Here is a 23,431-nt window from a genome sequence, read left to right as displayed (position 1 = left end):
GCAATGACTTATTATCTGCCCAGTTTACCTGTGCCTGGTTCATGAAAAACTAGAGCCTGTTACTTAAAGTGTGGTCTGTGGATCAGCAGTATTAGCACCTCTTGGGAGGATGTTAGAAACCAAATTCTTGGGCTCCACCCTTGATCTACGGAATCAGAATCTGGGGGTGGAGCTCAGGAATCTGTTTGTAACAAGCTCACTAAGATTCTGATGACCAGTAATCATTGAGAAGCGTTGCTTTAGCTCAATAATCCTTGAGCGTTACTAAGCATCAGAAGCCAAATTATCTTACCGGTGCTTTTTGAAATGCAGATTACCCAGATTTCCCCCAGAGATTCTTCCTTCTTAGATACGGGGTGTCTCGCTGGAATCTGCATTTTAACAAGTGCCTCAAGGGAATCAGATCCACGTAACTGAGAACCATTCAAGCACTTGAATGCTTGAAACACTGCATTCAAGTCTGTTTTTAATCCAGATCCTCGCCAGAGCTTCAGGAGTCAGGGAGGATGTGGTCACTGTGGCTTCTGCTTGGTCCCACTCGCTCATTTGCTTGTCACTCCTGGCTACCATAATCGTCACCACCCCCCAGGATGGGGAAGGAGGTAAGAAAAGAATATGTGCTTTGAGGTTTGTAAGTTTCCTGGATGACCTGGGTAGCTGAAGAAGCAGACACTTTGGGTCTAATTTGTTGTTCTAACCTATAGCTGACTTTTGGGGAAATAGTCACCTTCTACAGAGCACTGGTTTCCAAACTTTAGCATGCACAGAATCACCTGGAGGACTCATTAAAACAAAGATTTGCAGGCTTCAACCCCAGATTTTCTGGTTCAGTGGGTGGGGCCAGAGAATTTACATTTCAGACAAGTTCCCAGGTGATGGTGATGTTGCTCATTCAGGGACCACACTTTGATAACCACTGAAAGCCATCACCTTGTCATTACGTAGACTGGCAGTACCCGGCCGAGGGCAGAAATTTGAGCCCTAAAACCTTGCTGTTCACGAGTGGCCATCAGCATCACCTGGGAGTATTTTAGAAATGCAGAATCTCAGGCTTCATGTTGGACCTGAATTAGAATCTGCGTTTTTTTCTTTGTTTCCTAGTTTTATTGAGATATAACTGGCATTCATCACTGTATAAGTTTAAGGAGTACAGCATAATGGTTTGATTTACATATACTGTGAAAAGATTACCCCTAGAATATGCATCATCTCATATAGATACAAGAAAGAGAGAAAGCAAAAAAGGAAACAAGTTGTTTTTCCTTGTGATGAGGACTCTTAGATTACTCTCTTAACAGCTTTCGTATATATCATACAGCAGTGTTAACTGTAGTCATGCTGTACATTACATCCCTAGCACTCATTTATCTTCTAAGTGGATGTTTGTACCTTTTGACTACCTTTCTCCTATTCCCCGTCCCCCCATCCATTACCTCTGGTAATCACAAATCTTATCCCTTTTTGAGTTTTTTTTTCAGATTTCACATGTAAGTGAGATCATACAGCATTTGTCTTTCTCTGTCTGACGTGTCACTTAGCATAATGCCCTCAAGGTCCATCCATGTTGTCGAAAACGGCAGGATTTCCTCATTTTTTTTGGCTAAATAATATTCCATTGTATATATGTACCACAACTTCTTTATCCATTCATCATCGATGGACACTTCTATTGTTTCCATGTCTTGACTATTATAAATAATGCCGCTATGAACATGGGGGTGCCAATATCTTTTCAAGTTAGTGTTTTTGTTGTCTTTGGGTATTAGGATCTGCATTTTAACAAGATTCCTAAGTGAATTCATTTGCACTTGGAAGCTTGAGAAACACTGCTCTAGGAGAAGCTGACGGCGAGTCAGGAGACTCCCAGAAGAAGAATCCAGATCCCACAGTCTGGAAGAATCTTAGTCTTACTGGAAAAGCAGAGCAAGGGAACAGGGGTCTCTACAGAGCCATAGGTATTGAGATGCAGCCCTGAGTTTTTGTAACCCTTCTCTCATTCAAGGAGCCAGAAGCTGTGTAGGCTGTACTGGGAAGAGCTCTGACCTGGGAGCCAAAAGATGCTGGCCTCCAATAGCCTCTCTGAGCTTTCTCCTCTAGGAAGCATTGACGTTGAGTTAGGGCTGTAATTGGGCAGTAATTCTCAGCCTTGACTACACAAAAGAGCCAACTGATCAACCGAGGAGCTTCTAAAAATCCATGTCCAGGCCACATCCTAGACCAATTAAATAAGAACCTTTCAAGCAGACATCAATATTTTTTAAAGCCCTCCAGATAATTCCAATGTTTAGCTGAGATTAAGACCCATTAGTTTTGGAGCTATCCAACTCTAAACATTCTATAACATTTTCTTAACATATTGAAAGAGTGCTTTGGTGAGGACAAAAGCAATGCACATGGCCTTGTGGCTTCGAAGAGCGATCCACTCTTACAAGTGAAAGGGGTGGGGCGCCTTTGTTCCCCAGTTCACCTTCCCCTTTGGTGCTCTTTAGGAAGTAGGGCTCTCTATTTTAACTGACCACTTATGAGGAAGACTCAGTCCCAATACATCCAGGAGATAAGAAATCAAATTCGGTATCAGCCCTTGCAGAGGAATCATGTTTTCCCAAACCTGCTGATTCAGATCGTTGATTACAAGATTATTTTCTACTTTCTCAGGTGGAGCCTGAGAAACTCAGGGGCTGGCTTGTAAGTATCTCTTGGCTCTCTTCATCTTTAAGCTCATCTATCCTGTTGTCCATGCATACCTCTTATGATGTAATAAAGACAACAAGGTAAAAAAAAGATCAAAACAGGCAATTCTATACAATTTTTCTACAGTTACTAGTCAGTAGGGGTGTCTTGGTCATGATTACAAATTATTGAAGCTGACCATTAGCGCCCCTCACTCCACAATTGAAACACATTTTAGATTTTTTAGTTCCCAGGTAATTGCGCAAAATACTTTCCCACGTCTGAGTAATTAACATAGTTATGAGGTTTCAATAGACTACAAATCCCACAGTCTAGTTTCCCTTGAGACTCATCAGCAAACTTTAGCTGAAAATCAACCAACCTGAGTGAGTTGGCCAAATCCTTGTGGCCATGAGGATTCCTTAATGGGGTCGTTAGGGAAGGTTTCGATGGGACTTCGGTCTCCATGTCTAAACACCTGAAAAGAGATTGAGGCAGTCACGTTACAAATTTCACTGAGGTGTTTTGCCTCCGCTCATCATGATAGATTTTCTTCCAAACCACTCATTCTCAGCCTTGCCTGCTCACTGGAATCACCTAGGGAGTTAAAATTCTGAGGCCTGGATCCCACCTTTAGTGACTTTTGTTTCATTAGTTTGGGATGTGGCCAGTGCATCAGTTTAGAGACCTCCCCAGGTAAATCTCAGGTTAAGAACTGCTGTTCTAAGCTGACTAACACTTTTTCTGTATTTCTGGTAATGTAAGTAACAAGATGATCAGCGAGGAGAAGTCAGGTGATCCACACATGGAGATGGTTTGTACATCGGATAGGGTGAGAAGGAACACAAAGCTTAGCAAGGTCACCTTGTTGCAGACAAACTGATGAGATGTTTCCTTCCTGAATTATGGTTACAGGAATAATGGTGTTAACATTTTTACATATAATAAAAATAGTGGCTTTTAAATGCAATAGACAATTTGTGACCATCTTGAGCCAATGATTAGTTTTTAGGACGTTAGGGAGAAAGGACTTGTGGGTAGGGAGAAAAGCTAATTCTCAATACTTTAAGAACATCCTTCTGGATTTGTATGCATTCATCTTATTTTGATTGCACATTTAATTCTTTGGGGAGAGTAGTCTGGACTTTTGAAACCTTGGTACTTTGATTCTAATATGCTTTCTGGATAGAATACCAAACCAAACACAAAGCTATTTTATAAGCAAAAATTGGGCAAGAAAAACACTGAAGAAATACAAGATGAAGTCGATGCTGATGTTAGCGAACATTTGTAATACAGAAGGCGTCTGCATAACACCTTGCATTATCTGAGATTTCCTGCACTTGTCACTTATACTACGTGGCTAAGATGCTCCATTGAAAAGAAAGCCAAATGTCTGCTCTTTTGAAAGCCTATAAAACAGTTCAGTAGCCACAGAATAAGCAACAGTCTCAAACTTTAGTCATCTTCCAGATGAGATTCCAGGAAAGTGAGGGAGGCTTCTAAGACCGGATAGTGTCTCTGGTGTCTGAAGAAAACTGAGCTTTTGGCCCCCTAAACTGGTGAGAAATTGCGGTCTCAGAACAGACTGCAGCACACAGGGACAGTAATATAGCGGAGCTTAAGAAATCATTTTGGTCAGGTAAGGAATTGTCATAAATGGTCCCCTCACGGCAGGAGGACAGGCTGCATATCTTCTGAGGAGCATCCACAGTTACCAGTCACTAGGGCTGACTTGGTCACAGTCAGAATTTATCAAGGCTAATTGTTAGTGCTTCTCTTTCCACAATTGAAACACATTTTAGACTTTTTAGATGCAAGGTAATTATGCAAAATACTTTCCCAGATCTGAGTAACTAAAGTCGTTATACGGTTTCAATAGATTATAAACCCCACATTGTTTCGTTTCCAGGATCTCTCAGCCTCAGCACTGTTGACATTTTGGTCTAGAAAACTCCTTGTTGGGGGCTTTCCTGTGCATTGTAGGATGTTTAGCAGCATCCCTGGCCTTTGCCCACTGGATGCCAGTAGAATTCCCCAGTTGTGACACCAAAAAGGTCTCCAGACACTACCAAATGTCCCCCAGGGGTAAAAATCACCTCAGTTGAGAGCTACCGAACTAGCCAAAGAGAAGTCAGATGAGAGACATTGTGGTAAATAATTTACAACACTTCCTACCAGCCTATAACCACAATAACGCCTCAACATGTTTTGAACACTTGCTTTGTTCTAGAAACTGTGCTAAGAGCTTCTCATACATTTAATCATCTCATCAATTCTACAAAGCAGTTACTATTAGTTACTATTATTATTTTCATTTCACAAACGGGGAACTTGACCTTAAGTGACCTGCCCAAGGTCACACAGCATGTAAGTGGTAGAGCAGATATCCAAGCACAGGCTGTGTGTCTCCACTACCAGCATTCGTAACCCCGTGCAAGAGGCTCATTTCTCTATGCTCAAACATACCCCTCAGTGTCCCACCAGTGGATGATCTGGGAACTGGGGCTTCTCTATAAACTCTACTCTTTCTCTCTAAGGTTGGAAGCTGTGCGTGTGTGGGTGGGTATGTTGCCTCAGAGGAAATCAAAACTTTGACGTAAGAAAAAGCCCCAGATATTATTTAAAAAATAAAACTGAGGTTATGCAAGTAAATGACAGTATGGCTTGGGGAGAAAAACAGGTGTGGTGTGCTTAGAGGAGTGCGTCTTAAAGAACATAATCATGAGACTTGGGCAAGCTTTCTTACTCCATCCTTATAGGTCAGAAATAATTGTACTCCCCTACATTGCAGAAAGTTTTAAGGCTTTCTGAGGTAGTGGCTCAAAAATGCTTGAACTCTTAGGAAGGGGCGTCCCTCAGAAACACTTAATAAACCATCCCCCACCTCCAGAGCCGGAAATCAGAGCGCGAGAGAGAGAAAGGGAAACAGAGAGAGTGCCCTCAAGTGCACAGGTGGCATTCTTGAACTTCCGGAGTTTCGCCAGTTCAGCTGGATCCTTTGGACTGTGCCTAGACGTTCTTTTAAGTCTGTGGTAGGGCAACCTTCTTAACTGCTGCTCGGCCAAATTAATAACCTCTGTTCGCAGTCCAGCAATCATACTCTATGAAATCCTTTGGAAATCTAAAAATATATTATTAGCGGTAGGACTTTGCAGTACTAATGGTAATTGCCATAGGACAACATCCAAGGTAATAACCCCTTATGTTTTTGCAAACCTCCACGGTTTTGGAGAATCCCTTCCCCTGCTGTTGCTTTTAATTCTTACAACTCCTCTGTGAGAACAGGTCAGCACTATTGCTGCACTGAACAAATAAGGAAACTGAGGCTCAAAGAGATCGAGTAAGCTGTTGAGATCTCCTAATTCTCATGACTGCCGGTCCACTGTTTTCCCCACCATATCACATTCACCTTGCCCCTTTAAATCACAGGTAACTTTCTGCTGAAGGACAATGTTGAGTGATCCTGCTCCATCCAGTCTGCTAACCAGATCTGGCGCATTGCGTAGGACATGGAGTCCCTGAGGAGTACACTGGAGGATGCCATGTCCAGTCCCTCTCTCCACGCAACAAAGTGCTTTTAAAAAAATGTCAATTGGAATATGTCACCTGATTGCTTAGAACCCTCTAATGTCCTCTCACTCTATTAAAATTTTTTTGTGTGTGCAAAATTGTAAAGATATACCAAAGTAGAGATTTTTATAATGAGCCTCCATGAGCCCATCACACGCTGCAACAATCGTCAGCTGGTGTGTGGTCAGTCTTGTTTCTCTCGTACCCTCTCACTCGCAGACATTATATCATTTCCCGTTGTTGTTTGCAGAGTATTCAAAGTCCTTACAATGGCTCACAAGACTCTACCTGACCTGGCCCTGCCCACTGCAGTGTTCTCACCTTACATTCTTGCCAAACATGCCTCGCCACAGGGGCCCCTGCTGTTCCAGCCAATACATTAAGCGTGTTCCCACCTCTCTGGGCCTTGGTGTTCTATCTGCCTGGAATGTCTTCCTTCTGCTTCTCCTGGCGCACAGGCTCAAGTAAACGAACACCATTTCAGAGGTAAGAAGGGAAGCCGACTGGCTGTGAGAGGAATCAGGGTGGGAGTAGGTCCTGCACCTGCCACGAGGGAGGCAGAAAGGCATGCCCGTCTAACGACTCTTACGTCCAGGGCCCAGGAGGAACACAGAAGCCTGCAGGAGAGGGACACGGTGAAACTGTGTTACAGCGTGTGCAAGCTGTATGATACCTCAGAAAAGCTCTGGCTTTGAGTCAGACCTGGGTTCAAGTCCCTGCTTTGTCAACACCCCACTGGGTGACCCTGGGAAAATGATTTAACTTAAACTTCTGCATGCCAGAGTTCCCTCTGTGTAAAATGAGAAAATCATTATTTCCTACGCAGGAGGATCATGAGAATTAACCGTGTAATATATGCAAAGCCAGCATCATAGTACTGAATACAGGATGCACTCAAATGTGTTATTATATCTGTTATCATTATTTTGCTGTTGTTGTTATATTATTCAGGCGTTTGACTTAGCTACACTCTACACTCCCTCTCCTGCTGGCGATAGTTTGCAGCATATGGGGCAAATGAGAGCTACCTGTTGAGCAAAGGGCAACATAGCCCTCGCCTCCAAGGAATATTTCTATTAATTTCTAATCATCTCTCCCCTGTGACTGAGAGGAATAATTAATTATTCCTTTGGATTTAGGACACTTGGACACTTGGGAAGCTTCAAGCGCCCGTAGTGGCAACCTGCCCAACCAAAATATCTTGAGCCAAATAGAATTTCTGGAATTAGTTTATCACCTTAAAAATTTGCAAAATGCATTCCGCCATAAAACCAGGAAGAAGCTCCTGTACTGACCTCCCACCTGGCCCGGGAGCAGCACGCGGCACACAGCGCGCCCAGCAAACACCCTCGCAGAGCAGACAGGTCTCCAGTCAGCTCCGCCGCCCCTCAGCCCCGGTGACTAGGGAGCCACAGAGCGCAGGAGAGACGGGAGGGCCGTTTGTGAGTGGAGGCAGGAGTCCTGGTTTCTGTTTTCCAGGAGAGAGTTTTGTCTGGTATATCTTTTATAAGCCAACTCACAAATTCTAGATGTGCCACCAGACACTTGCGTCTTGAGTCCCCAGCACCCAGTATACCCCAGAGAAGTTCTGGCTCCTTTTTTATTGTTCTTATGTAAAACCAAGATAACATTATATGCCTTCCTGGGCCATTTTGGAGATTCAAAATACAAAATGTAAAGAGCCTGGCATCTAGTGGATGTTTACCATATGGTAGCTGTGATTGTAATTCTGACTTCAATGGGAGTGAGAAAAAGGTTTACAGGCCTCAAGGATTCCTGCCTGTGTTCCAAGGTATTATTCAAACGTGGACAATGAAGATGAAGGCAAGTAGAAGGACAATCGGTCGTCTATTCCGGCCGAAGGGATGGAGGAAAGAACCAGCAAGTCAATGGATCAGAAAGTCAGAGAATGGGTGAAATGAGTAAAATCTGTCAATCTCTTGACTCACATTTTAAATGCATATTTAGGCCAAGAGTCTAAAACTGGGAAGAAAGTCATTAAACTTAGAAGAAAAAAGACATGTAAAAATACTTCATCTTTTTGAGAATAAAGACAATAAATATAGAAAAGAAGCCTAGCATTATCATTAACTGGTTATGCGAACACCATAAAAAACACACATGGGATGGGGCTGGCCCCGTGGCCGAGTGGTTAAGTTCGCGCGCTCCGCTGCAGGCAGCCCAGTGTTTCGTCGGTTCCAATCCTGGGCGCAGACATGGCACTGCTCATCAGACCACGCTGAGGCAGCGTCCCACGTGCCACAACTAGAAGGACCCACAACGAAGAATATACAACTATGTACTGGGGGGCTTTGGGGAGAAAAAGGAAAAAATAAAAAAAATCTTTAAAAAAAAAAAACACACACATGGGATAATTGTGTGAGTATATGTATATTAATAATAGTTACAATGTTTTGGGTGTTTACCAGATAGGCTTATAAGTGCTTTTTATGTATTAACACAACTAAGCCTCACAACAACTCCATGAAGTACTAGTATCCCCATTTTACTGATGATGAAATTGAGGAACAGATAGGTTAAGTTACTCATCCAAAGTCACACAGCTAGTAAGAGGTTGAGCTGGCATTCAAACCCAGGTGGTCTGATTGTTGAACCTGCACTCTTAATCGCCATGCTATAGTGTATCGTGTAGTACACAATTGGTGTTTAGATCTCATATTCCTCTTTAAGAATTTCCAACATTCAATGCCTTTTATGCACCCTATCTCCGTGGCATCACTATCTTTCTAACAACAAAAATTAGACAACTCAGGGTCATTTTGATTTCTCTCTCTTCCTTAATACTCATATTCAACCCACAGGGATTCTGCCTTCACAATTTTCTAAAGAAATTCATCCTTTCTTTTTCAACTCTACTGCTTTCTGACCCAACTCAGATGTTTTTATGCTTTTTTATGCTTTTCCTTAATTGTGGTGGTGTCCCTCTGTTTTTACTTCCAGCTTCTCCCAGGCTACACTTGACACACAGAAGTGAGTTGCCCCCGAGAGAAAAGAAGTTAGAATTCACAGTATAAATAAGTTAAGTAGTTAGCCTCAAGTTCCAGTAGAGATGATAATCATCTAATACCTTACGTTCTCTTTTCTTTGCTCCCTTTAAGTTAACCACGTGCCCCTATTAAATTTATAAGCTCAAGAATAATGAAGGATCATCTAGAACCTTGAGGACATTATACTAAGTCAACTAAGCCAGTCACAAAAGGACAAATAGTGTGTATTTCCACTTATATGAGGTACACAGAGTAGTCACATTCACAGAGTTAGGAAGTAGAATGGTGGCTGCCAGGCGCCAGGGGAGGGGAGAATGGGGACTCCCTGTTTAACGGATATGGGGCTTCAGTTTTGCAAGATGAAAAGAGTTCTGGAGATGGATGGTTTTGATGGTAGTGCCACCATGTGAATATATCTAATGCCACTGAACTGTACGCTTAAAAATGGATAGGATGGAAAATTTTATGTTCAGTGTATTTTACCACAACTTTAAAAAAAGAATAATTAAGGATCACCTAGATTTTATCCAAAAAGTTGGAAACCTTCTGTTTTAGACTGATGACTTCCAGCAGCACCTTACATTTGTACCATGGTTCACACGTTCACATGTACATCCTGCCGTTTGGACCTAGAGACAAATCTGTGAAGTAGGAAGCATAGTGAGGATCATTATCCCCAACTTTAAGTTTGGGGCACATGTGACTCAGCTGGATTAAGTGACCTACCTGCCTGTGGTCCCAAACCTGGTAAATGATGCTGGAACTTGAATTAATGAAAGTTCAGTGTTTTCCTAGGTATAGCTTTCAACTTTTATTTTAGCACATAGCATTAGAAAATTTGTAACAGTATTGGATTACCAGCCTGAAGAGTGACTTGTCAACTTTTCACTTTTCCAGGAAGAGTGCAGAGGAACCCTGGAGGTCAGCTCTCCCTGGAAATGTGTGATGGCTAGCATCATTTGAATTTGCCTACTTACAATACGGAAGTTACCCAACCCAGGGCAGAGCTGATGAGCTTAAGGTTTGGAGGCTATTTTCATCAAGGACATTCTATGCCTTGAGTAAGAATTTTGCATGGTTCACCATGAAGAATGAGAAGAGCTTATACTTTGTGACTTATCCTCTCTTTTTTTGTAAAACCCAAGTGGAATGAGAAGAATTTTTTCTCTCTGTCTGGGATCACCTGAATTTGTGGTTTTTCCCTGGCTTAGGGGAGAGAGAATGCTTTTAAAATGGCATTTCCCTATTTACGGATGGAATAACGATGTATGAAATTGCTTTGAAAAAGTCCAGTAGGAGTGTGTGGGCATATAGATGAAAGAAGATTGGCTGTGAGTGATAATTACTGAAGCTGCTTGATGGGTACATTGCGACTCATCATACTTATTCTCTCTCTATAAATTTAAAAATAGCAATTCTCTGAGGGATTTCTATGGGACACTCTGAAAAAAAGAAGAGGTGGATTCTGCAGTCAAAATTTAGGAAATACAATTTACTAGATCCTTTCCTTGAAAGCCACAGTACATATTAGAATACTAAAGACTCTGAGGAGTCCTGAGTTTAAGAGACTTTTAAACACAGTTTAACGCACGTTCTGTTCCTAAGGCTAATTTGATTACTGAAACCCATTTTTAACTGGGTAGTGCCTGTAAACAACTTGGCAAACTAGCCTTCCATGGGATGTACTTTGGTGAACCTGTTTTAAAAGATCATGGGGTGACTTTGTTCATGAAAGAGAACAAGAATGAAGGCTAGGTTCCCTACTCTTTCTGCCCAGAACAGCTTTTCAGGATTGGGGAAGATTTATTTTTCTTGGAACACAAAGGAAACGCAAGGAAACCAGCTACTGAATATGAGTCAAGCCAACGCCCCAAACCTCCATGGGGAGATCTCAGCTCACTGCGCTGGGTTAGACACACACAGCAGGAACAGAATATGTCTCATGATTAGGGACATGGCTCCTGGGATCGGACAGCCTGGGATGGCTTCACATCCCAAGTGTGTGACCATGGGCAAGTTGCCTAACCTTTTTGTGCCTCAATTTCTTCATCTATAGAATAGAATGGTTGCTAGATTTAGCAAACAAAAATACAGAATACCCAAATGTTGATGGAACATATTATACTGAAAAAATATTTGCTGTTTATCTGAAATTCAAATTTAACTGGGCATCCTGTGTGTTTTTGGCAACTCTACTTTATAGGGTTGTTGGGAGGATTATGTGACATTATCTATAGTGAACTCTCAGAACAGTGCCTGGCACCTCGTAAGCACTCAATTAACTATAGGCTATTGTCATGAATATTACCACTTTAATCAGAGGCCCCTTTCTTTAATTCTGGTTCTCTTAATAATTTTCTAAGGATTTCCATGGTTATATATTTGAACCATTTATAGTCAAATATTTTCTATAATCAATAATAAGAAGAAAGTGATATCTTCTGCCTTAAGTCCTTGCATAGAAATTGTTTTGTGAGGGCCAAAAAAGATATATTAAGTTGCCTTTCATCCACCATTAATAGAAGGAAGCCGTGGTAGGAAAACTTATTAACATTAGCCTTGTGTGACGATTGTTAATTTTTTTTTAGCTCCAAGAGAGCCACTTTTGTAAGGTTTTTCTTAGGGAAGAATTAACTTGTAGTCCCTGGATACATGTTAACCAAGAGGGGAGTGAGAGAAAGGAAACCCACAACAGTTTGGTAAGCAAGGGGAGTTAGCCTGGGGTATAGTGAAATACAGAGGAGAGAACCGATCCATTCAGTTAACTGAGAGTTCACTGTAATATCTCAGAGAAGATTACCACTCAGTCGGCTTGTCACAGGTTTACCGTGTTGGCAGTGAAATTTCTCCTACACTTGCTTAATTCACATGTTGGCAAGGAACCCATGAATATAACCAAAACTCTAACTCACATGGATTTCTCTATAGAAGGTACACAATATTGTAAAATTGTAAAATTTTTTCAGCACAGAAGCCTGGCAGCTGATAAATCATTTGTAAATAAATTAATGATATATTTCGCTCTCCCTGTTGACTCATGACCTAGTAAAGATCTACTGGACTAAGAATCATAATTTGCATAAACATATGGTTATGAAATTTTCCTGTAGAAGGGAAAGAAAGGAGTTCTGAATGCACCAAGCTGAGAACATAAGAACTTCATGTTTAATTAAATAAAAGGTGAACTCCCTTCAAATTATAAAAATAAATTGAGTCTGCTTACAGAAAGGAAATTTACTTATTTACCAGCATACTTTCACTCTATCAAATAAAAAATGTGGGGAAGAGAAAGAGATGGAGACAGCCCGTGAAAGACAGAGAGGGTCAGAGGCAGAGAGAGACAGTGAGTGAAACAGAAAGAAGAGAAACAGAGAGACACAATCAAAGACAGAAACCAGGAGACGTAGATGGATTAATTCCAGAGCTTGAATGTAAAGTGGTAAATCCCCTTTACTTTGCAAACTCTCTTTTAATTTTTAAAACAATGCCAACAGTATATTTTCTTTCCCTGGCATTACGCGCTAGCTACCCCCCCCCCTTTTTTTCATAACTTGTCACACATAACATGGGGTGGGGTGACAACACGATTTTAATGGTCAGCTAAATCTATGTCTCAGGAAGTCATCCTAAAACTCTTGAGTTTAGTTTCACTTTTATGCTTTAAAGACTGTTTACAAATACATTTTCCAATTTCCTGATAAACAAGAGGGGAAGGAGCTATCTAGTTCAGCAAATGACTGTCTTTTGGTTTGCAAAGAAATAATCATTAAACTGAGGGAACCAGTTTAGTTCCCGGTGCTACCCAGCGCCAGCGAGGCTTCTCCTGGCCTCTGCGGCTGTCAAAAGAAATCTGCATTCAAGGCAGTTGCAAAGTAAGTGAATAACCAAATAACATGGGCAAAGGCACACAGCCAACCAAACACCTTTTTGTCAGGACACGTTAAGGCTTCCTCATGAAGAACTTGAGAAACTTGATTATTCACTTTCGGAGTCTGGTCTCCCGGAGACGATAAAATGCAAGGGTAAAAGGAAACCTGATGTTGGTTCTTCAGACCCTGCTAGTAACACAGTTTTAAGGGGAAAGCAAGGAGAAAAGTCTACTCACCAATGTGACAAACTTCAGCTCCTTAGCTCCCACACCTCTGTCTAGCCTGAAGGAAAGCAGCAGGAAGAGGCTGAGGGGAAGCCTTGCTGCGCTGGCCCCGAGAAGGGGGGCGGCTCGCATGCTGGGAGAGCTGTTTCAGGCAGGAGTTCGGAGGTGCTGCTTCCAGTGCAAAAGCCATTAGAGGGGAAGCTATTTAATCAAGGGATTGAAAGAGAAGGAGGAGCTGGGCGGAGCCAGACTAATAGTAAAATCTCCAGGGAGCTTGGGGAGGAGTTTGGCCCGTTTGATCAGATAATTTTGGGGCTGAGTGTTAGAAGTCGCCGTCTCCTGGATTTTTGTTAGAACACTGAGGCCCATACGGGGGAAAGCTGTTGCTCAAGGTCACAGGGCACGTGAGCAGACATTTCTTTTTTAGTTTTCCTCCATCTCTCCTTTAGATGGGGTGTGATACCGCATTTGCTTTGTGGCTGTCACTTGGGAAAGCGATCTACCCAGACTTTGGAAAACGTAGGCCAGTGATTCCTAATCTTTTGGGAATCCAGAGTTATAGGGAGAGAAGTATGGAAGGAACTGCAGGTACTGGCATTTTTGGGTTTATTCCCCAGACCAAAATGGCTCCCTTTTCTAAAACTTTCAGGTAGCCTATAGAGGTATTTTTAAATCAAAGAAAAGTCAGCGCAATTTTATTTTGAAAATATTCAGTTACACCTTAAGATATTTGGACTCATCTGTGCTATCTCAAAATTAGGATTAGAAGTGTTTTTCCTAACCTGACACAACTTAAAAACAACAGTGACAACAACCACCACAAAGTAGCCTATAATTCTCTATTGTCAGTCACCAACTTTGGCCATAAGCCTCACACTCCGGCTGAGTCACACCCTTGTCTCTCCATCCATGATCTCACCGGGAACGCTACAAAAGAGGATGATCCGGATTTATGCTCTTTTGGAAAGCCAAGGGGCCTTAGCTTTCCCCTTTTCCCAACCTGGCAGCCCCGTCCTAGGCCAAACCAGGAGTTTTGTGCAGAGCTGCTGGTTGGTATGCTTGCACCCCGTCAGCAGAGGGAGAACAACGGTTTTTCCCAAACTCTGTTCTCTGGTACTTTGCACTTACCTGTGACAGGAGTGTTCTGTTGTTATGTGATCAGAGGATGCCCTAGAATGTGGTGTGTGGGAGAACATTGCTTCTTCTGGTATGAGGAAGTATGTGTGAACAATGAATGTGTGTGTGTTAGGGTTAGACATTGAAGGGGACTTGTGACCCTCTCTTTGTCATCACATTCTCCACCTGCCAGGCCCTGCTGTCATTTTTGATGGGTGAGATTTTGAGGAGATGGGTGCAGGGAAAAGGGGATGAAGACCGAGGGGTTGTCCAGGGCAGACATGAAGTTGCCACACTGATGCCTGCTGGATGCACCAGGCAACCTGAGAGAGGACGCTCTAGGACCTGCTTACTGTTCACAGGCTTAGTTCTGAACCACATGCCTTAAATTGTGGCAGATCCCTGATTCTGTTCAATGTCTTGTTTTCTCAAAGATCAGCCTGGCTCCTTGTTTTCCTGTCTTCTTCCTCGTCTCACCCTTGCATCAGCCTGGCACTATTCTGGCTGTAGCCTTAGTGCTTCCTGATAATGACGCTGGTTCTCTAACCTACCTATGCCATGTTGTGCTAGGTTGGATAAACCCTACTTCTGACTCAAACCCTAGTTTCTCTGTGTCACCTCCTCTGGGCTTCTTTTAGCCCTCCAAGTAAAAACAACAACAACTTTTTATAGAGAGAATCCAAAAAAGGCTGTTTCAATCAAATACATTTCAATTCGAACTTAATTCAAGTTAGAATAAGTGGATGGTTTGTACTTCTATCTTAGTCACCATCCTAACTTCTACTTTGATCATCAAATTATAAGGGGAGGAGAAGATCACAAAGGTAGATCTGAACACCATGAAGTTGAGTTTGGAAGATCCTCAACTCAGATAAAACTTATTTTAGAATCTTCTTTGGTTTCTTGAACCTTGAACTCATAAGGCCTTTGTAAAGACTTAAAGAGTCATCTGGAATAAACATAGAGATATGGGAGCATTGAAAGTGAGACTTGAAAAAGTATTGGGATGTTTTTATTGATATCCCAATGAAGGGTGTCAATAATTTTAGTGTCAATGTTTAGCCGAACTCACACACTGAATCACTTTTGTTTCCTTGTGGCACTTTCTTCATATGTCAAGTGTCCAACCTCTGATTAACACAGAATCAGGAAGTTTTGTAAGTGGAGCAGGTTGGGTTCATTGGAAAGAAAACACCCAGATGCATATTTGCATGTAGGAAATTTATTAGGAAGTGCTCTCAAGATCAACAAAAGTTGGGGGAAGAGCAATAAGCGGGGTTGGGCAGAGGGAACTCCTAGCAGCTGACCCTAGGATGCCCTCTTGGAGTTGTCCTGAATTAGGGCGAGGAAGCCAGGCCTTTTTATCTCTGCATTTGCCAGTCATTGGATACGGGTACTCCTGGCTGGGAGTGTGACCATGGGTATGGTGGCTTTCTTCTGCCATGGCAATTCTCACAGGAGTTGACAGCTGAGTGAGGTCAGACAACAAATTCCCAAGAGCTGGGGGGAATTAATCTTTCAGTTTATGAAGGGAGATTGAGTGGTGTAACACAGAATCCATGACAATGAACAAATATTTATAGGAAAAAAATTCATGATTCTTGGTGGATCAAGGGCTATAACAGCGCTAAATGTGCCTCTGATAGTGAGAGTCTGGGTTGGAGTTAAAATCTATCAACAGGCATATTGGTTGTTCACCGGGTAGGAAGCCTGTGTTTAAACTCTCAGACTTGCTATGTCTTCACAGCTGTGTTATTTGACTCTTGGTGCCTCATGGACTATCGGGCACTCAATAATATTGATTGATCAACAGTCAGTCAACATAAAGGCAAGTTATTGCATCAGAGTCTTGTTATGATGTGAGTTGCTTTGAAGCAAAATTTAATATAAAATGGGTTTAGAGTAAAAGTTCTCCTCCCCTCAACTGATCAGTTTGTGGGGGTTTTGTGTGTGTCTATTTGCCCATGGCATTAAATGACTATTTGATTGTTTAATATTTAGACAAATATCCCCCCATACAACCAATGACTGTGCCATTGGAATGTTATCAAAGTAAGGTGTAACTTCAGAGACATTCTTTCCTGTACTTCTTTCACATTAGCATGTGTAAGAATCACCTGGAAAGCTGAATAAAACACAGATCCCTGGGCCTCCCTCCCAGAAATTCCAGTTCGGGAGGTTCAGATAAGATCTGCAACAGTGCCCTGCCAAGACTCTGTTGGAGCCAGAGGCAAAAGGAAAAAATCAGTAATACTGATCCTGCCTTCATGTAAAATTTTGATATTTTTTTAAACAGTAGATTGTTTTCCATTAATTTTTATTTTTTTAAATATTGTGTTAAAATATTATTTATCTTGATTAGGGAGCTTTTGGCACCGCCTTAAATTATATGCTCAAAGTGAACACCTCAATCTCCTCACCCTACTTGCCAGGCTTGACTAAGAACTGGAAGATGAGCGAGAACTACATCTTTGGGGATTAAATGATCTAACTTTCTCTGGATCTGTCTACAAGGAAATGAAGGCTGGGGTGAGATGAGGCCAGGTTTGGATGACGATAGTGAGGCCTTGAGAACTGAAAGGGAACAAGTATTTTTATCTGTTAGACTGAACCCCAGCTCTTCCTTCCACCGTAATTACCTGCATCGGGCTGGCCTCCGTCATAAACCTTCCCCCTTGTAATTAAGCTGCTTTTCTCACATTCAGAACTAACCAACCTGAGAGAACAGAGCTGACCGTGACTCATAACTGAGAAGGAGCTCTGGAGAACAGGGCCAGGGTCCCATCTCTGAAATTGTCACCCAGGAATGAGTCTCAATTGTTCAGGTACAGGCAGGAAAGATAAGGTACATGTGTTTTGTCACAGTCCACTTTGCGGGTCATTCCAAGGTTCTGATTCCTGGAATAACCAGGCAAATATTCCCTATCGCTCTTTCACCTTCAGTACAGTCTTAACAGATTGAACACTGTATTGGTTCTTTGTATTTCAAAGGTAAAGGAAAGAACTCTCAACTTTCAAAAATATTATCCTATCTCATTTTGTATAAAGATATATTGAAGAAAAGACTGAATGGACGTGTATGACATCTTGATGGTGATTTTTTCTGGGTGATGTGATTATGAGTGGTTTCATTTTCTTCTCTTTGCTTTTCTCTACTTTCCAAATTTCTAACAATGAACAGATACCTTTATTAAAATCAGAAGAGAAATTTTAAAATGTCTAATGTTAACTCTATGCCATTTCTCACTTGATTATTGGGTGCCCTCAGAGTCAGAGAGGGTGACCTGAAAGGTGAGCTGTTTATAGCATAGTTCACCTGCCTATTCCTCTTATATGGCCAGTTCCTAAGCTGTTGAAGAGAGAGAACATTTTCTTTCTCTTGCCCCAATTTCTGCCCCGTTCCTCTCCCCCACCTTTTGATATGTCTTGTATGAAAAAGATGCAATCTTCCTGTACTATCAAAATCCCAGATAACACAACACCCATTTCGAAAGTCCTCAGTTTGTCCTTAAGAATTTTCTGAATCAAATCATGTCACTGGTCTACTAAAAATCTTCTGTTGGCTTCCACCACACTTAGAATAAAATCCAAAATCCCTCCATGGCCTACAAGGCCCAGCTTGATCTGGCTCCTGCTACCCCTTCAACTCGTTTCTTATCTCTCTTGTCTTTCTTATCTCTCTTGTCGCTCTGGCCACACTGGCCTCTTTGTTCCTCACAGAAGCCACATGTGCTCCCGCTTCACCCACTTTGCATTTGCAGCTCCCTCTCCCTGGGGCACTCTTCCCTCAGGTGGGCTGAGTCTCTCACTTGGCTTTCTAGATAGGCCTTCCTTGACCACCCCAGTTAAACCAGCAGTTTCCTTGCAGTCACTGTCACATAGCCCTGTTTTATTTCTGTTATAGCATTTTTCATACCTGACATTATGTTATATATTGGTTTGTTTGTTTATTGTCTTTCTCCCCCATTCGGATGTAAACTCCATGAGAGCAGAGGAATTTACTGCTGTGTCCCCGTTGGATAGAACAACACCTGGCACATAGTAGGGCTCAGCAAATATTTGTTGAATGAATGAATGAATCCTCACGAATCAACTCCTTTTTCTAAAAAAGAAAATCTCCTAACACATTCTGAAACTTCCTTATAAAATTTCTAACCTGGTTTTCTGTTTATTCCATTACAGAAGGATGGGCAATTTTAGCTTGGATGACTTGCTTTGGATAAATAAAGTCTTGTCAATCTTTATCTTTTGATTGTGAGATTTTCAAAGCTTTGTGATATTCCAAGTGCTCTTCTCCAGCATTTGGCTGCTGACCTTAGGCTCCCTCCTGATTTCTATCAGTTGAGATGGGTTTCAGGGGAACCAGTCAACTGAAGGACAGATATTTTTGAATCTCATATCTGATTTCAAAAATTAATATAACTTCATTGTGCGATAATGTCCTTGTTTGTTTTAATAAAAATATTTTAAATTGCTTGTCATAGGGCACACATTCCATGATGATGTTACATGTGCATAGACAAATGCATGCCCCATAGATATATTAAATATACCCTTCTGGAAGTGCGGCATTAATCACCCTCAGTAGGATATTACTGTGAGAAGACATGGGGACACTTTGTGGTGCTTAACAGGGAAAACTTCGTGGTAGTCAGTACGGTGTCCTCTGTTATGTCATAGTGAGGTTGAGAATAGCTTTCCTAAAACATTCTAAATATACCCATTTTACCCAATTTTATCCTTCTTCACTTCTCAATAAATTTATGAGAGTCTGACAATAATAAAGGAAATTGAAACTTAAGTTCATATTCTTTACCTGACACTGCTCGTTAGAAATTATGTTGAACATATAAATATTATTCTTAGCATGAGAAAAACTCAAATGCTTTTATAACATGACATAATTTTGGGTATCATATAGATATAGGAAAGAAAAAGATTTTTGTAGTCCCAAGTTTGGACAACAAAGTAGTAGCTTTCTTTTCTCATTTGCGTGAAACTAAACTCTTCGGGGAAATTCCTGTGGTAATATACAGAGATTAGTGGATTGGACCAGGTTATAGGGCCACATGGCTGTTTCGATCATAAAAGTCTTGCAGTTCAAAGGAAAACCACGGGAATCTCCATTCATCGACCTCTTCTTTTCATTCTTAAAAAGCTTGATGGAAGACTAGGGTCCTTGTAGCTAAAGGACTTTAAAATTACTGCTCTTACTGGTATTATGGAAAAGTAAAGAGTCATAAACTATATCCCCAAATATCAGTTTCTCAAAAATATCAGTTATCTGTATAAAAAAATACCTTCGCTTAGAGAAGTTCTATCAAAAATATATATGTGTGACTAGTACCACATTATGGCTCTACAAAATCCCATTTTTTAATCCACAAAACAATGATTCTCATCAAAAAGTTGCCAACTCCAGGGCCCGGCCCAGTGGAATAGTGGTTGAGTTCACGTGCTCTGCTTCAGTGGCCTGGGGTTCGCTTGTTCGGATCTCTGGTACAGACCCAGCATCACTTGTCAACCCATGCTGTGGTGGCATCCCACATAGAATGGAGGAAGATTGGTACAGATGTTGGCTCAGCAACAGTCTTCCTCACAAAAAAAACCCTCAAAAAACAAAAAAGACAAAAAAAGTTGCCAACTCCACCTCTTCTCACAGATCCCAGTGGGACATAGTTCCCATATTCAATCCTAAATCATCATCCCTTCTGTCAAATCCACTGCACCCAATGCAGGTCAGAGTATTTTTTCTTTTTCATTTCTTTTTCTTTTTTTGAGGAAGATCAGCCCTGAGCTAACTACCACCAATCCTCCTCTTTTTGCCGAGGAAGACTGGCCCTGAGCTAACATCCATGCCCATCTTCCTCTACTTTATATGTGGGACGCGTACCACAGCATGGCTCTTGCCAAGTGGTGCCATGTCCACACCCGGGATCCGAACCAGTGAACCCTGGGCCTCCGAGAAGTGGAACGTGTGAACTTAACCACTGCGCCACCGGGCCGGCCCCCAGAGTATTTTTTCTGAACGAGTTTGTTCAGGTAAAGAATTACTATAAGGCAGTGCTTCTCAAAGTGTGGGTTGAGATCTCTGAGATCCTTTCAGGAGGTCCCAGAGATTCTTTCAGGGGATTCCTGAGATCTATTCATAGGGCCCATGGGTCAAAACTATTTTTATAACAATACTAAGGTATTATTTTATTTTTCATTCTCATTCTCTCATGAGTGTTCATTGGAGTTTTCCAAAGGCGACATGACATGTGATGACATTATTGCTGTGATGACAAGTTGAATGTGTGTTTGTGTATTCTTGTGTTTTAAAATTTTCTCAGGGACCAGCCCAGTGGCCCAGCGTTTAAGTTCACATGTTCTGCTTCTCCGCGGCCGGGGGTTCGCTGGTTTGGATCCCGGGTGGGGACATGGTACCGCTTGGAAAAAGCCATGCTGTGGTAGGCATCCCATGTATAAAGTGGAGAAAGATGGGCATGGATGTTAGCTTAGGGCCAGTCTTCCTCAGCAAAAAGAGGAGGATTGGCAGTAGTTAGCTCAGGGCTAAACTTCCTCAAAAAAGAAAAAAAATTTTTTTCTCAGTTCTAATTTTTTCTTTTTTTGGTGATGAAGATTTGCCCTGAGCTAACATCTGTTGCCAACCTTCCTCTTTTTTTCCCTTGAGAAATATCACCACTGAGCTAACATCTGTGCCAATCTTCCTCTACTTTGTATGTGAGTCACTGCTATAGCGTGGCTGATGAGTGGTGCTAGGTCCGCACCCAGGATCTGAACCCCTGAACCCAGGCCACTGAAGCGGAGCATGCTGCACTGAACCCTACACCACGGGGCTGGCCCCTCGGTTTTAATTTTGAATACAATAAGTATTAATAGATATAACCCACATAAACAAAAGCTGTTAAGGATCTTCAATTATTTCTAAGAGTAAAGGTGTCCTGAGACCTAATGTTTGAGAACTGTTGCTACAGGCAAGCTAATGATTAAAGAGTTTGTTGAGAGTCTTCTAGGAACAGCCCATGAGAACACCAAGGTCAAGGAGACACAATCCCTCCCTCGAGGGGCATCTATCTTGTGGGGGAAGACGGACAATTACTATGTGATGAACCCAATAAACGGGCACAGAATATTCTAGTTGCTAAGAAGAGGAACATTTACTTACTCACTTATTACCCTTGTGTTTAGGTCAACAGAAAAGACATGAAGGAATGAGAGAAGATGGTGTATTCTGGGGAAAGGCAAGTAGTTGGATTGGGATATTTTGAGGGTGAACAATCTCTTTAAAACCTATCCTGTGTCTTTAGCTACTTTCCTAAATTTGGTTGTCATTACTGGACCACATTCAAAAGGATCCACTAAGTAGTGTGTTGTAAATGTTTAACAATTGGCTCTGGAAAAAAGTTCTGATTTGTAGCATTTGCCATTCCATGGTGTAAATATTGCCATCATGGCTGATTTCAAGCTACCAGTATAATGTCACTGAACGTGGAGTTGGGAAGAGAGAAGTACACCATTACAAATATTTCCATCGTACTGAATGCACTTACCAGACGTGTAAATAATCTCAAGAGAACAGATAGTAATACAATGAGGTAAAATAATTTGCATGTGATGAGTTTTGAGTATTATCTTTGTTTTTAATATAATTTATTTAAGTTTATATACTTTACTTTTTTAAAGTGGCTGTGTTTAATAACCAGCTTGCAAAATTCCTGAAAATTTAACAATTGGTTCTTGCAAGTCAGTATAAGCTGGCTCCTGCACAATACTGGATCCACTGTCTCATTAGTACTACATTGTTAATTATGGCGTCACTACAGTTTCCTCATTTTTGGAGGGGGAGGAATACAGAACATCCTGACTGAGACACAGGTGGGGAATTGTAAAACTCCAGTTATGGGTGTCATTATGGGAAGGTGTGGGTGACAGACGGGGTGGGCAGTGGGAGTTGCGCAAGGGCTCAAATAGAAGAGTAAAGAATGGTAATTATGAAGTCAAGATCAGAGAGTAGACTAGATTTTAGAAACAGGAGTTCCTTAGAGAGGAAGGAGGAGAAGAGAAGGCATTAACAATTATGGCATGCCTACTGTATGCTGTGAACTCTGCCAGTCACATAGCACATCTTATCTCATCCAATCTCTACAACAAGCTTGAAAGGCAGAGAACTAAAAATTGCAGTGTAAGAAGGAAAGCACATGTCTATCTAACTTCCAATCCTTACTCTTTTCATTTCATCAAGCAAGGATAGAAAATTGACAGAGTAGTGGAGTAGAGGTATCTGAAAGCAGAAACTAGGGAGACAAATACTGAGTCCAGAGTGGCGTGAGTGTGAACACAAGATCACAGTGTGCTGGACCTGGAAGGGTTAGTGCTGGATGGGGCAGTCCTCTAGCATCTGTGGCAGCTGCCTAAGAGGAATGTCTGTGGTCTCCAAAAACCAGAACACAGTCTAGCGATGAAAGAGAATTCTTCTGTCTTTTTTCAGGAAATACCAGGAGCTTTGTGCCCTTAAAGCCAGCATCATGAGAGTCAGTGCAGTAGTTAAAGGAATGTGCTATAAGCAAAATGCGGGCATCCGGGCTTATAAACATCTGATTTATGGCTCTCCATATAAAGCCCCATCAAGGGAGAAAGGGAAAAGATCCCAGGGAGATGGTGCTCAGCTCCGCCTGTGTCTCATTCTTTCTTCCCTGTATTGGTCCTCAGACAGCAGGAGGGCTGTTGACGTATCCTGCGCTGGTTAATGTATTGGTTAGGTCCTCCAGGAAGCAGATGCCAAGACAGCTCTTTATTGAGGCTTATACTTGTTAAAAGGGAAGGGGAGAAGGAAGAGGCAGAGAAAACTTGCAGACTGTGATGCATGTCCAATACCTAGGAAAGGGTGGGGGGGGGGGGGCATGGAAGAAGGATTGGGTAGAAAGAGCCTCTGACTGTGGTGTAACCATGAAAAAGTCTCAGTCTGCAA

General features: G+C 41.8%; 1 protein-coding gene and 1 long non-coding RNA gene across 2 annotated transcripts in view; one reads left to right on the top strand and one right to left on the bottom strand.

Moving 5' to 3' along the window:
• The window catches only part of ACP3 (acid phosphatase 3), a 46,625-nt gene extending 32,921 nt beyond the window's left edge, over positions 1-13,704 (bottom strand). Inside the window, exons 1-2 of the mRNA XM_008531696.2 lie at positions 13,357-13,704; positions 3,053-3,148 (exon numbers count right to left, since the gene is read on the bottom strand). Of these exons, the coding sequence (XP_008529918.2) occupies positions 3,053-3,148; positions 13,357-13,476 (216 nt within the window). The 5' untranslated portion in view covers positions 13,477-13,704. The remainder of the gene's footprint in view (positions 1-3,052; positions 3,149-13,356) is intronic.
• LOC103558594 (uncharacterized) lies at positions 203-12,275 on the top strand. Its single transcript, XR_011527575.1, has 3 exons — positions 203-602; positions 6,494-6,729; positions 7,383-12,275. It is a non-coding gene; the product is annotated as an uncharacterized lncRNA (long non-coding RNA).
• Positions 13,705-23,431: the final 9,727 nt, after the last annotated feature.

Source organism: Equus przewalskii, chromosome 15 (genome assembly GCF_037783145.1).
Source record: "Equus przewalskii isolate Varuska chromosome 15, EquPr2, whole genome shotgun sequence".
Classification (NCBI taxonomy): domain Eukaryota; kingdom Metazoa; phylum Chordata; class Mammalia; order Perissodactyla; family Equidae; genus Equus; species Equus przewalskii.
The sequence above is the reverse complement of the archived record's forward strand: the minus strand, read 5'-3'. Positions and strand labels throughout refer to the sequence as shown.